The sequence below is a fragment of the Lytechinus variegatus genome, chromosome 10 (assembly GCF_018143015.1).
Source record: "Lytechinus variegatus isolate NC3 chromosome 10, Lvar_3.0, whole genome shotgun sequence".
Classification (NCBI taxonomy): Eukaryota; Metazoa; Echinodermata; class Echinoidea; order Temnopleuroida; family Toxopneustidae; genus Lytechinus; species Lytechinus variegatus.
Window position 1 is genome coordinate 29,054,032 of NC_054749.1, and position 12,606 is coordinate 29,066,637.

General features: G+C 36.4%; 1 protein-coding gene across 1 annotated transcript; it reads left to right on the top strand.

Moving 5' to 3' along the window:
* Window positions 1–470: 470 nt before the first annotated feature.
* Window positions 471–12,175, top strand: LOC121423199 (N-sulphoglucosamine sulphohydrolase-like; the record flags this gene model as incomplete). The annotated part of the gene is made up of 6 exons (XM_041618519.1): window positions 471–642; window positions 4,167–4,433; window positions 5,369–5,522; window positions 6,857–7,089; window positions 7,566–7,741; window positions 8,801–12,175. Coding segments are annotated over 6 exons (1,701 nt in total), but the record flags the coding sequence as incomplete, so codon positions are not given.
* Between the last annotated feature and the right edge of the window lie 431 nt (window positions 12,176–12,606).

The window sequence follows — 12,606 nt, forward strand, 5'->3', positions numbered from 1 at the left end:
ATGGAATAGCCTCCCTCATAACATCAAACAGTGCTTGACTTCTGAAACTTTCAAAAATTACCTCAAAACATTTCTGTTCAATTCTTCTTAATTTCTTTCGTAATTTCCTAAAAAGCGCCTTGAGCACTCTACAGAGTGGATTTGGCGCGATATAAGTCTAATTATTGTTATTACTATTTTCTGAAGTTGCGTGCAAGTAACTTTTTAATAAATTTATGAAACTGCCCCTAATATATGGCTGCTAGATAGTTAAGGTTTGGCTTTGGCTAGCTTTGTAGATTATAAATAATCAGTGTTTATTGATCATTGGGGAAACAATTAAATGGTGGTGGTGTTTCATGAAAAAGGTCTTTAAAAAGAAATTGTGTAGGCCGGGGTGGGGGCGGTCTGGTACTCGACCCATTTTCCGGACCCTGGAAAAAACAGAGGCGAGAAATTTGTACACTACACTATAGAGGTGATGTACACGTACACGCCCCCGATCCGATCACGTGTTCAGTTTGTCACGTGATCTTGGATGTCAAAACAAAAAGAAAGAAACCATGGAACTCGTTGTTTTAGCCTTGCTAATGGTTATTTTGACACCTGCTGTAGTTTTTGCTCAGCCGCCCCATGACAAGCGAAATGTTCTCGTGATAATAGGTTAGTTGAATTTAATTGGATTGAATTCTTGTGACGTGTGAAATTAAAAAACTTCAAGGGTTCGAACTTCGACGGCGGCACACGCCATAATTATACTCTAGAGCTCAGCCGCCGCGCCACCGGCCGGCCATCGGAGCTCCGGTGCGGCGGTGAAGCCGCGCCGAGGCCGAGGTTGAGCTCTTTTAGTCATTGTCCTGAGTCGGCAAATCTCAGGCAGGCGCAGGTGGCAATCACGGCACGGGCACTATTTATCGGCGCATAATTAGCCAGGAGGCTTCTAGAGAGTAAAAATCATTTACTAACGTATATTTGCATGTAAGCTTACTCTCATGCGAAGCCAGGTCTTCCTGGTCATTGACCCACACGACGGAAGCCAAACCTGTAACTTTCACCCCGAGATTTCTACTTCTAAAAGATCTAGCCCTAAATCATGTACATGGGATAAAGATTCATGTCCGTCATTTCTACACTCGTTATTTTTTTAACAAGAATTCATCAAAAAAAATGAGAAAAAATATTGTGAAAAGACGGAAGAGACTTGCCCGATGTTTACGCCCCCATCTTGCTTCCTATTGTTCTTCGCCAACGTTACCAGACGCACGCGTCTGTAAGACTGTAACTGTGTGTAAATGTCGGACATGAAGTTTTATCCCATGTAGGCTTACAATAGGGCTAGATCTTAGAAGGAAAGTAGAAATCTAGGGGATGAAAGTTTCCAGTTTTGGCTTCCGTCGTGTGGGTCAATGATCAGGAAGACCTGGCTTCGTATGAGAGTAAGCATGATTTTTACTCTCTAGAAGCCGCCTGGCTACGCATAATTAGGAATATATGCACACATACTGTAAGGGACACTATAGTATCCACCCAACCCTAAAACGGCTGTGCTGTGTTCGATGATCAACTTAGAATTGTCCAAGTTCCTTCTTTCTTGCAGTAAATTTGATGAACATCGGCAAGCTTACGGCCAAGACTAGATGTAGATCTAGTTCTTTGCGCCCAACCGCATTGCACAACGGCGGGGTAAAATTTATATGAAAAAATCTTGTAAATTCCTACCTTTTTTGTAGTGAATCAGACAATATGTTTTTGCTTTCCAGTGAGAAACTTGATTATCACCTTTAAATTCCTCTAGAATTACTTGAAAATCTTTTGAAATGCTGAGAAACTTATCATTTTGTGGAAAACGGGCCCGTTTCTTAACACCGTCATAAGTCTATCTTCTTGACTAAATCTGAGATAGTAAGCTTCTAGTCTGCTAACCGTTTCATGAAGCCCCTTTACCAAGATCGGTTACAACAACCTCACTCAATATTTATGACACCTCCGAACCTGTCATAACTTCTTTCTTAATGATGTAGTGGCATCACGTGGGTAGACTATGTCATGCAAAAGTGCCTAGAAATTTTAAAATTATGATCTTACGTAATCAATCATAGAGGTTGAAATTACACAAAATCACAAAACAAGTGTGTTAATGCATTCAATGATAATTGTAATACAAAACTATAAAAACTGTTGGTAAAATGCCACAAAACCATTCATTTTAAAATACATGTAGTAAAATAAAGATTCTACCACGTCAGGCCATCCATAACTGAACTTGTATTTGTTGTTTTCAGACCCCTATTAACAGTTGGATAAATTCTATCTCTAATTTATGCATATAATTTTTCAAATATTGTATGTTTCGGTATCAATGAATAAAATGTTTCGTTGAACTATATTTTGATGACGTTTGGAATCTTAAAAGACCATATAATTATCATTTTACAAAGAAAACCATTATGGTTAAATTTTGTAAACTTATTAAAATTGGATATCACGGGGGTGCCCATCTCAACGTCCACAAGTGATTTTTTTAGTCATGAAATGAATTATTCATAATTTAATTTTCTCTGTAATTGAATGCTCCAGTCTTCATGGTCTGAGTATGTATGATGCATAATTCACCTGTGCTATTATTTTTAAAAGATTTATTTCCCAATTTATCACAATATTTGCAATTATGTCATAATTTTTCTTTTTGAAAATTATGCTTTTTTGTGACTAAGTCTACGTCTCGTCTGCTCTTTTTACCGATAGTATCGATATCAAGGTATTTTAGTTAGGAAGCCTTTCGTGAAACAGGTATAATAAAATAAGAACTAACTCTGTGGTTGGTGGTTAAAGATATGACTAACTTGTCCATGTGTTGAGAAACGGCCCCAGGTTCCAAACTCGTAGACTAGGTGAGTGAGTTTGACATTGTAAATAAGCTCTGTCGATCATAAAAATGGAATTGAAGGTGAACATTACCACCGAGATGGTGCTATAAAAGTTTCCACCTACATGAGATTAAAGCAATTACCTTATTGAATGGTGCATATTAAAACGTTGAAAATTTCTAAATTGTCATATTTGTGCATTTTTTTGTGAATAAGTCTTTTAAACCTCAATAAAACCATGTACATATTGCTTGGTATCTCAGCAACACAATGGTAGACATTTTAGTGTTTAATATTGTGCATGGTTACCATAGTAACCAATCAAGTGCATGTGAATAATGGTATACCCACAAAAATGTTTTTTGATAATGGAAGACGTAAGTTTTGGTTCATGATCGGTGAAGATCCAGCTCATAAGATAGTAAACATTTTTGAGTTTTTTTTTATTTCTTTTTCCCAGTTGTCATGGTAACAATTGTTCAAATAGATTTCAGCTGCCAATAGCTTGAAAGTAAAACACCATCTATTTTTCTGCATGTACACATTTTTATCATAATGTTTTATGTATTACAAAATTTAAGTTTCATTTTACAAACAGTTTGATGTAGAATATAGACTATTAACGGTGTTAACTTATATATTTGCAAAGTTACAGATCTTTCTTTTGTTCAAGTAAATGAATGATGAAGAAACTGTTTATTTCATTTGTATTATGTCACTTGGAAAACAATTATGATATTCTATTGATGTATTGAATGAATCAAATAAATACCAAGACAAAAAAATAATGTTTATTGAATTTGAGAACATGTATCAAAGTTTCTCGAGTCAAATTGCACTTAATTTAGATAGGGTATTACATCAGTCTCTTAAATTGGAACTTTTACCGCTACATTATGCTTTACCTACCCGAATATCGAGCCCCAAAACTCGCTCTGATACTTCGAGTGGCAAAGGTGGGAAAAAATGCATATTTAAAATCCTACACTTAAACTAGCTTTAGAATAAGAAGCTTTATTTCTTATCATCCTAATTTCACTCCATATTCATCCTCCTGTTAGCCTCAAAATTAGAGATTTAGAGCAAACATCGAGTTCCACACACATATAAATAATTTGCTGCCGACTTCAAAACATCGCTCTCGCGAGGGTCTGAGCTCGGACCCTTGCGCATTTTAAGTTAAGTTTGTGTTTTGTTTTTTCTTATTTTTTTTAAATGTAGTTATTTCATTGTTGTTTCCTACATATTCTTAATTGCCATGGTTTGGTTATGCTTTTTTTCCCATCCTATCCCAAATCAAATGCCACCCATTTCATGCAGCTGATGATGTCGGGTTCGAAACATCCGTTTACAACCACACTGCCTGCAAGATGCCCAATTTGGCACGGCTGTCACAGCAGAGTGTAACAATACGCAATGCTTACACATCGGTTAGCAGCTGTTCACCGAGTCGGTCTGTGATCCTGACGGGAATGCCGCAGCACCAAAATGGGATGTACGGACTCCATCATCAGGAAAATCACTTCATGTCGTTTGATACAGTCAAGAGTCTACCTCTCCTTTTAAAACCATATGGAATTCATACAGGTACATGCAACTTAATTTAGCCTAACCCACTCTACATGTATTATGCGACCTCAACCTGTCATCCCAACACCAGCAATAAGTCTCCAAAATGAATCCATAGATATTTATTGAGTTTGAAAAGGCACATTGCTTAAACAAATAATTGACATGTAACCTGGCAAACTTGATGAGCAATAACCCATTCAAATACCACACAAGACCAATTTAGCTATTTACAGAGAACATTCCCAGGCGACTGATTATTGGTTTGGGGGCGATGGGTCACATACATGTTGGATCTGAGATCTGATGTTATTTTGTAAGTACATAGCTACATCACTCAGACAAAATCACTTTTTTTTCAGGTTCTTTCTGTTATACAGATAAAAGTGAAATAGAAATGACAGCATCGTAAGAATTCTTATTAAAAAAAAGGCTATTAAAATAAGTTCTGAATTGTGATGTTAAAACAGTTTTGTGATAATCAATGATTTGAAACTTATTTGGTTTGCATTCTAAAGGTATAATGCTAAGCTAACTTTGCAAAAATCCTGCAATATATTTATACTTTTGTTTAGAGCTTGGATCGGGTATTTATGATTTTGTGAACTGCCCTGTCATTTGATCTGCTGTATAAATTTGACTATCTTTGTTTCTGTGCAGCAATGGATGAGCAGGGTCCACTGCCAGACACATATCAAATTAAAAACCATGAATGCTATGGAACCATCGGTTGTGCATGTGGACAAGTGTTTTTTTTTCTGGGCTAAGTTTTAATTTTGATTTCCACAGGGGCACCTCCTTACACAAAAGATAATCAGTACATTTCAATACCGACCTTTTTTGTTGATATGTTGTTGATCAGAGTTGAAATCTTTATTTCTTCATGGGATACTTTTCTATCTACTTAGTCTAGAATCTTTTCTTCTGTGTTGATTTTTCCCTCTTTTCTCAAGGAATGATTGGAAAGAAGCATGTTGGACCAAAGTATGTCTACAAGTTTGACTTTGAACGAGATAGTGATACCCTCAACATGCTTCAGTGTGCAAGGAATATCACTCAAATGAAGCTTTATGTCAGAGAGTTCTTTGCAGAGCAGAACAATTCAACGTATGTTTATTTTTTTTGTAATGATGCACATTTAGCTGCATTCAAACGTCATGTTAGTATGATGGTTATGACTTTTTACATTTTTGCTTAATTTCATAAAACTATTACATGCATAATACCACATAACAGTTTGATGTTAAAATGGTTATGGCATTTTACAGTTTTGTGTAATTCCACAAGGCACTTACATGCCTAAAAACAGGTTATATGCAAGTGAGAGAAGTGATGACCTCACACACCCGTAATTTGTTTTGTATTTTTACATTTTTAAATGTGAAAAATATAAAGTACATGTATTTTCAGTTTCATCTCACAGTGGTTTAGCCTCCCCTTGAGCATTTTGAATTGCCAACATTGCAACTGAACATTCAATCACAAGCTTCTTTCTTATGACATCTACATGAAATTTAATGTTGAAATTTATACAAAGACATTATAGTTAATAGTGTGTGACATCACCTTTTTCATTTTCATAACATCATTGTGCATTTAACTGATTTGTGAAATTAATTGAAATTTTAAATGTTATTTCTTTCTGTTTTACTTCAGATTTTATCGAAGTCTTCACCAGTTAGATCATCTGCTTTTCTAATGTCTATATTTATTAAAATCAACTTGTCGTTTGGGTGAACCTTACTTTTGGTAATGCATGATCTACAGATAAAACTAGATTACAACAGGCTATAGTTCTGAATCTTTATATAGCCTTGTCAGTCAGCAGGTACATGTATCACGATGATATACCTACATTTCAGGTTCTGCCAATAAAGAGAAATTTGGTTTGCTATAGTAAGAATCAGTCTATTAGACTTTCATGTTAGAGGGCATGCATCAGGAGTAGTTTAAACTCTGGAATGACCTTTGAACTATTATATATAGAATGTGGGTCACCTGAATCGGCTTTCATTTTACCTTGAGTTTGTGTTGATTTTGTAATAGTTGGTAGGTGGGAAGAAAAAAATATTTCAAGCGGTCTGTATTAGTTCTTGACATTTCACCGGCAAATGATCAGAACAATGACACTCTTTGTTAGTATTAATGGGGGTTAGAGACAATTCATGAGAGAGATAGAGCTGGAGAGAGTATGTAATTCATTGTAAACTAAAATAGGTGTAGAATTGTGGGAAATTTGAGGTAGAAAGTAAAGGTGAGAAAGAGTGAAATCGGAAGGAAAAATAATGTTGGAGGTAGTTTATCGGAAAATGGTATAAAAGTACAGCTGTACTTTTGGCTTTAATCCTCCCATCCTTTATTGGACTGAAACTATTTTTTTCATAATTTTTTTGTGGCAGCGGTGGAATTGACCATACTTCACTTTTATGATCTACTTTCAGCCCATTTATGTTGTACATGGGATTCAATGATGCCCATCGATGCGGAACAGACAAATTTGGCACTTTCTGTGAGAAATTTGGCAATGGTGAGGAAGGTATGGGGATCATAGAAGACTGGAAACCATTCTACTATGAACCCAAAGATGTGGAGGTTCCGTACTACTTACCGGATACCTTGACGACAAGAATTGACATCACCAAACAGTACACCTCACTCAGCAGATTAGATTCAGGTGAAGAACTGAACTAATATGTTGTATTTTTTCTTCACTCTAGCCATCTCCCTTCCCCCTGCTTTGATTTATTTTTGAAATGTAGTAGTAGTAGTAGTAGTAGTAGGAGGAGGAGGAGGAAGGTGGGGGCAAGAACTGAGATGGAAGGTATGAGGATGAATACATAATTTACTGTATCATGTTTTGTTCGATATTAACAATTGTGGTGGTGGTGGTGGTGTGGGGGCAAGAAATGAGAGGGAAGGTATGAGAATGAATACATAATTTACTGTATCATGTTTTGTTCAATATCATTAACAATTATCAACTTTCGAATGTAAACTTCATAGTGTTTACATCATCAAATTGTCTAAATTTGAATAATGATAAAAAATTATAGAATAATAGAATGTCAAAATGAAGTTTTATTAAAGCCATCATGGAAATAAGAATTTGTGAGAATTCAGGTATATGGTGTAACTTCTTTTTCTCTTCAGGTATCGGCATGCTGTTAGCTGAATTAGAACGAGTGGGTCATCTCAACGATACTCTGATCATCTACACAGCAGATAATGGTATCCCATTCCCCAATGCTAAGACAAATCTATTCGAGCCAGGGATGGGAGAACCGATGCTTATCTCAAACCCCTTTGACAAAAACAGATGGGGACAGGTAGGTATCTATTAATATACAATTAATGCACATTTATGAGTGTGTTATGACGATGCAGCACACTCGAGGGTATTTACAATTATGCGAAAGCAAGAGGCGCTTGCGCCGAGTGCTTTTGCATAATATTGTGAATGCCCGAGAGTTGCTCGCATCGTCACTAACATCACGAATCTTAAAATGTGCATTAATTGTTTTATAAAACGGGTCGGCAAAATGATTTTTTCATGGAAATCTTGTTCAAATCCCTCCAACTTGTGTACGATCGCACAGACGAAGGTTGCGCATAATTAAAGCATGAACACGTGACTTGAATACGCACTCACCATTGGCTACATCCTTGAACCCGTTTTATAATAATCATTATGATAAATGATATAATATTGGATGCGCTTGAGTGGGATATCAGATATATTGCATTTATCAATGATGCATGCAATATATCTCATACACCACAAAAGTCCAATATCGATATTCATACAAGCCAATTTCCATGACAGCAGAGATGCATTCAGTTAAAAAAAGAGGGAAAGAAATATTTTGATCATAATATTAAATAATGATATTGATAATCGCTAGAGGGTATTTATTTGTCTCGCAATCTACTATGGTCAACAAGGAAATTCGTGATCACTCTCGCAAAAAGTGTTCACTGGCTTTCTAGGAAATTCGTGATCACTCTCGCAATAATGAACCTATTTAGTATTAAATAATGATATTGATATTAATAAATTCAATTTGTATGTAGCACATACTTATAATAAGTATGTTTGTATTGCTGAGCTCACTTTGTCATTGTACATTTTGAATAAGTTTATATTTAGGGTTACATACTTGTCAAACATCAAACTTTTATGAACACATGAGGAGCACTTCATGAAGTGATTCCTCAGTTATTTTTACTGACCTCTTTATAAGCTACTGAAATCCTCGCATCTTTCTTGCTGAGAGTGAATATTTCATTAGTCCTTCAAGCTTTGTCACATTATGACTTCACACAGCAAAGATTGTCTTACCCTTGCCATGCTCAAAATGTTCGAATGTGTTTGTTTGCTATCCTAGGTGAGTGATTCCATGACAAGTACAATGGATATAGTACCCACAGTATTAGACTGGTTTGGTATACCTATGCCTGGCACGGAGGAGAAGACCCCCAAGCCAGTCCCAAAGACCACTGAGCCAGTCCCAAAGACTACTGAACCTCCAACTTTAGAGAAGACACAGCCATCTGGCACCAAACTCACTGGTCACTCCATGATACCTATCACTGCAAGTGAGCCTGTCTCAGGATGGGACCATGTGTACGCCAGCCACAACTTCCACGAGGTCACCATGTACTACCCCATGCGAGTCCTGCGCAACCGCCGCTACCGCCTCATCCATAACCTAAACAACCGAGCCCCGTACCCCTTGGCCACCGACCTCTATTCCTGTCCAACTTTCCTGGAGATCCTCAACAACACCATCAGCGGACAGCCCACCTACTGGTTCAAGACCCTCGAAGATTACTACTACCGTGACGAGTGGGAACTCTATGATCTTCAGGATGACCCTCATGAGTTGAAGAACCTTGCCGATGACCCTGATCATCAAGAGATAAGGCAGAACATGACCGCTCAGTTACATTCTTGGATGATGGAAACTGATGATACCTGGCATTGTTTTCCACATGGTGTGCGGTATGGTCCTAATCATGGATGTGGTCCCAAGTATGATGAACCTACTCAACAGGGGAACCCTCAAGTTAATATCATTCATTGATTACCAGTGCTTAATTTAGATGAAATATATTGATATGAAGTATTGCAGGTACTGAAGTGTATATTGAATGTATGTATACTTCCACCTTGCTCTTTTTGGCCATTTAGATCTAGCCCTCTCTAATAACTAGCTTCATCTCAAGCTAGCCTCCCTGTACTAAATTCACCTGAAAGCCTCCCTCAAAATATACACACATCTCTATACATGGGCTGAAAATGTTAACTGCAATATCAACGCACACACACACAAAAAAAGAAATAATATACAGTCATCCACAATGCCAAGGAAGTTTATACAAGCCTGCCACTTACAAAATTTGGGGAAGTGGTGTCCAACTCCATTACACCTAGTCTGCAAGTACAGGCTCAAATTTGACACTTTATCCAAAACCATGTCTAGAAAGAAGACTAGACTCCAAACTCTGTCTGTGTGAAATAGAGCCAGCCACAGTACACAGTGAATCTAGTCTTGCTATTTCAGACTCTGCATTATGCACTAATTCATCTTGCAAAAACCAATGGTCTGTACCTGCAGACTACCTAATGGATGGACAACAGTTCCTGTGATGTTGCTGTATGAGAGGGTTTGAATTGGACATACTGTTTGAAAAAAGGAATTTTCAAGTATGGTAGGATACTTGTCTTTCATCACCCCCCCCCATCGATATTCCTTACTTTTCCTTGAAATGGAGAAGAGTATTTGTTTTTCTTTGTATCTACCTCGGCTTTTTAGTAAATAAGCACACACACAAAAATAAAGTATGGAAATCTTGGCTGAATACCTTTGAAGTATGTATGGAAGTGTATCCTATTATTGTTGCATTTATAATGAATTTTATTTAGTGATATTACAACCAGTATTTTCTTTTAATTGGACAAATTACTACTTCTAACATAAATACACAAATGATAATGCTGAGATCATTTGTCTTTGTTATGCTATCATCTTTATATCACATCCTCTTTTCATGTAATATATGCATCATTCTAATAGTTTGAAAAGGTACTATGTGTTATCTATGGCAAAAAGTTGGACAATTAACAAAATCAATGATCATACTAGGTAGTTGGTACTAGACCTACATGTAGTACTTTTACTAATATTAGGTTATATTAACAGAGATGTTTCAATTATGCTCACCCCTTTATGTCATCTTTCTTTGAAATTCCCTTTGGGAGAATATTGTGTTTGTTGTTGAAGATTATGTAAGTGTGTGAAATCATTTTCTGATGTCGGGTGTAATAACTGTCTGTAGTCTTGTAGATTATTGCAGTGGCAATGTTACTAGATTGGGCTGTATGTTTCCAAAGTACATTTGCATTCATTTTCTTTGAGATCCAATGATAAATGGAAAAAGGCCTGCCACCTCCTTTGCATTGATTCTTAGAATTGTCTTGCCCCATTCTCTCTTGCCTGCATTTCTAAAATTTTACAGGATGTGCAATGAAGGTAATGTGTGGGATGCACCATTATATTTTCAAATTTTACAGGTTGTGGCTGCACATTCTGCATCCCCCGACCCCCCCCCCACGAAACTGACTAAAAGTATGATGTGATTTATTTGACTTTAGAAATAGATGGTAAAAGTATAGGGTCTCGTGGATGGATAGGCCAGGATTTCACTCCATGAGACAGGGCCCTAGGATTTATTTTTTGTCTGGGGTGCTGAATTAAATTTGTCAAGCCCAAAAAAGGGTTTAACTCAATAAAGGAATGTCATTTTGGTCCAGAAAAAAAATTGACAACCATAAAAAAAAGCTTCACTACAAAAAGGTAATTTGGGTCCTGAGAAATTTGACAAGCAAAAAATAAAGTTTTTGTACAAAATTTTTGTTGAATTTTTCCACTTTGCCACACCTTCCGAAAATCTTAAGGTTTGCTGCTTATGGAGTATAATACATACAGCACAGTGTTTTCACTAAATTTTCAAACACTGAACTTGAAATCACGATTTTCCCAATCCCTGGGTGGGGAAATTGCACATCGATCGTCAACACCAGCCGCAGTGCTGGATTCAGCAGACGACATTCAACACCAGCCTTCAGCGCGAACTTCCTGAAATACATCATATTTTCCGAGGTCAATCCCAATACCAGCCTGATTTCAAGTACGGTGTTGTAACTTGTAGCTGGTGTTGGTTTTATCACAGATACAACACCAGATTTCAACACCATACTTTAAATCACCCAATGGATATATTATTCGCAGTGGTTTCAAATGTCATCCAACTGTAGATTAAATTTTTGCAATGTCCTCGGGTACAAAATGTTCTGTATCATAACATTTTCATTATGACTCTACTACATGTTTCACTGTGAAATATTGAGAAAGCTCATGAAGGCTGAATATGCTAATTATATTGTTTTTTTAGAAGTGAGGTTAGAATGTATAATGGGCATGGATGAATTCATTAGAATATGTGACTTGTCAAGTGTTATTTTATTTTTTATCTATTTGATTTTTTATACTGGTGTTTTATATTTTGTATGCAAATTAACAAGAGGATATATTAAAAGCTATATTTTTAGTATCATTCTTAAACTAACAAAGTTTTTTTGTCTCTGTGCTTGCATGTAATTCAATTTTGTCGAGTTTTATCAATCCTGTTATTAGATCTGTAAATTGATCATTTTGAGGAGACAAAGATGTCAGATGAATAGATTGTAATGAGAGAAATTTGATTTCAGTTTTTGCGAGCTCTTTGGTATGTATTAAAATCCCTTTATACCTAAAAATATTATACATGCACTACACCACAATCAATTACCAAGAAGATAGAGTGAATGAGAAGATTAATTGGAATGAAAAAAGGAGGAGAGAGAAAGGGAAGAGGTGAGTAGGATAGTTTTCAAGGAAAAGATTGAGCATATATTAAAGAGGGTAAATTGCCAATTTGTCTACTGCCAACTCTTCCACTCACCACATGCTCTACTTTCATTCAGTCTATTATTTCCATCAACATTACCAAACAACAATTTGTTCCAATCATCACTTCGTCTAATCACCATTTCTTCTATGACCATTTCGTCTCGTAACCAATTGGTCTAATTTCCATTTCATTTTCATTCATTTTGCACATTAAACACTTTGTCCAATTAGACCAAATG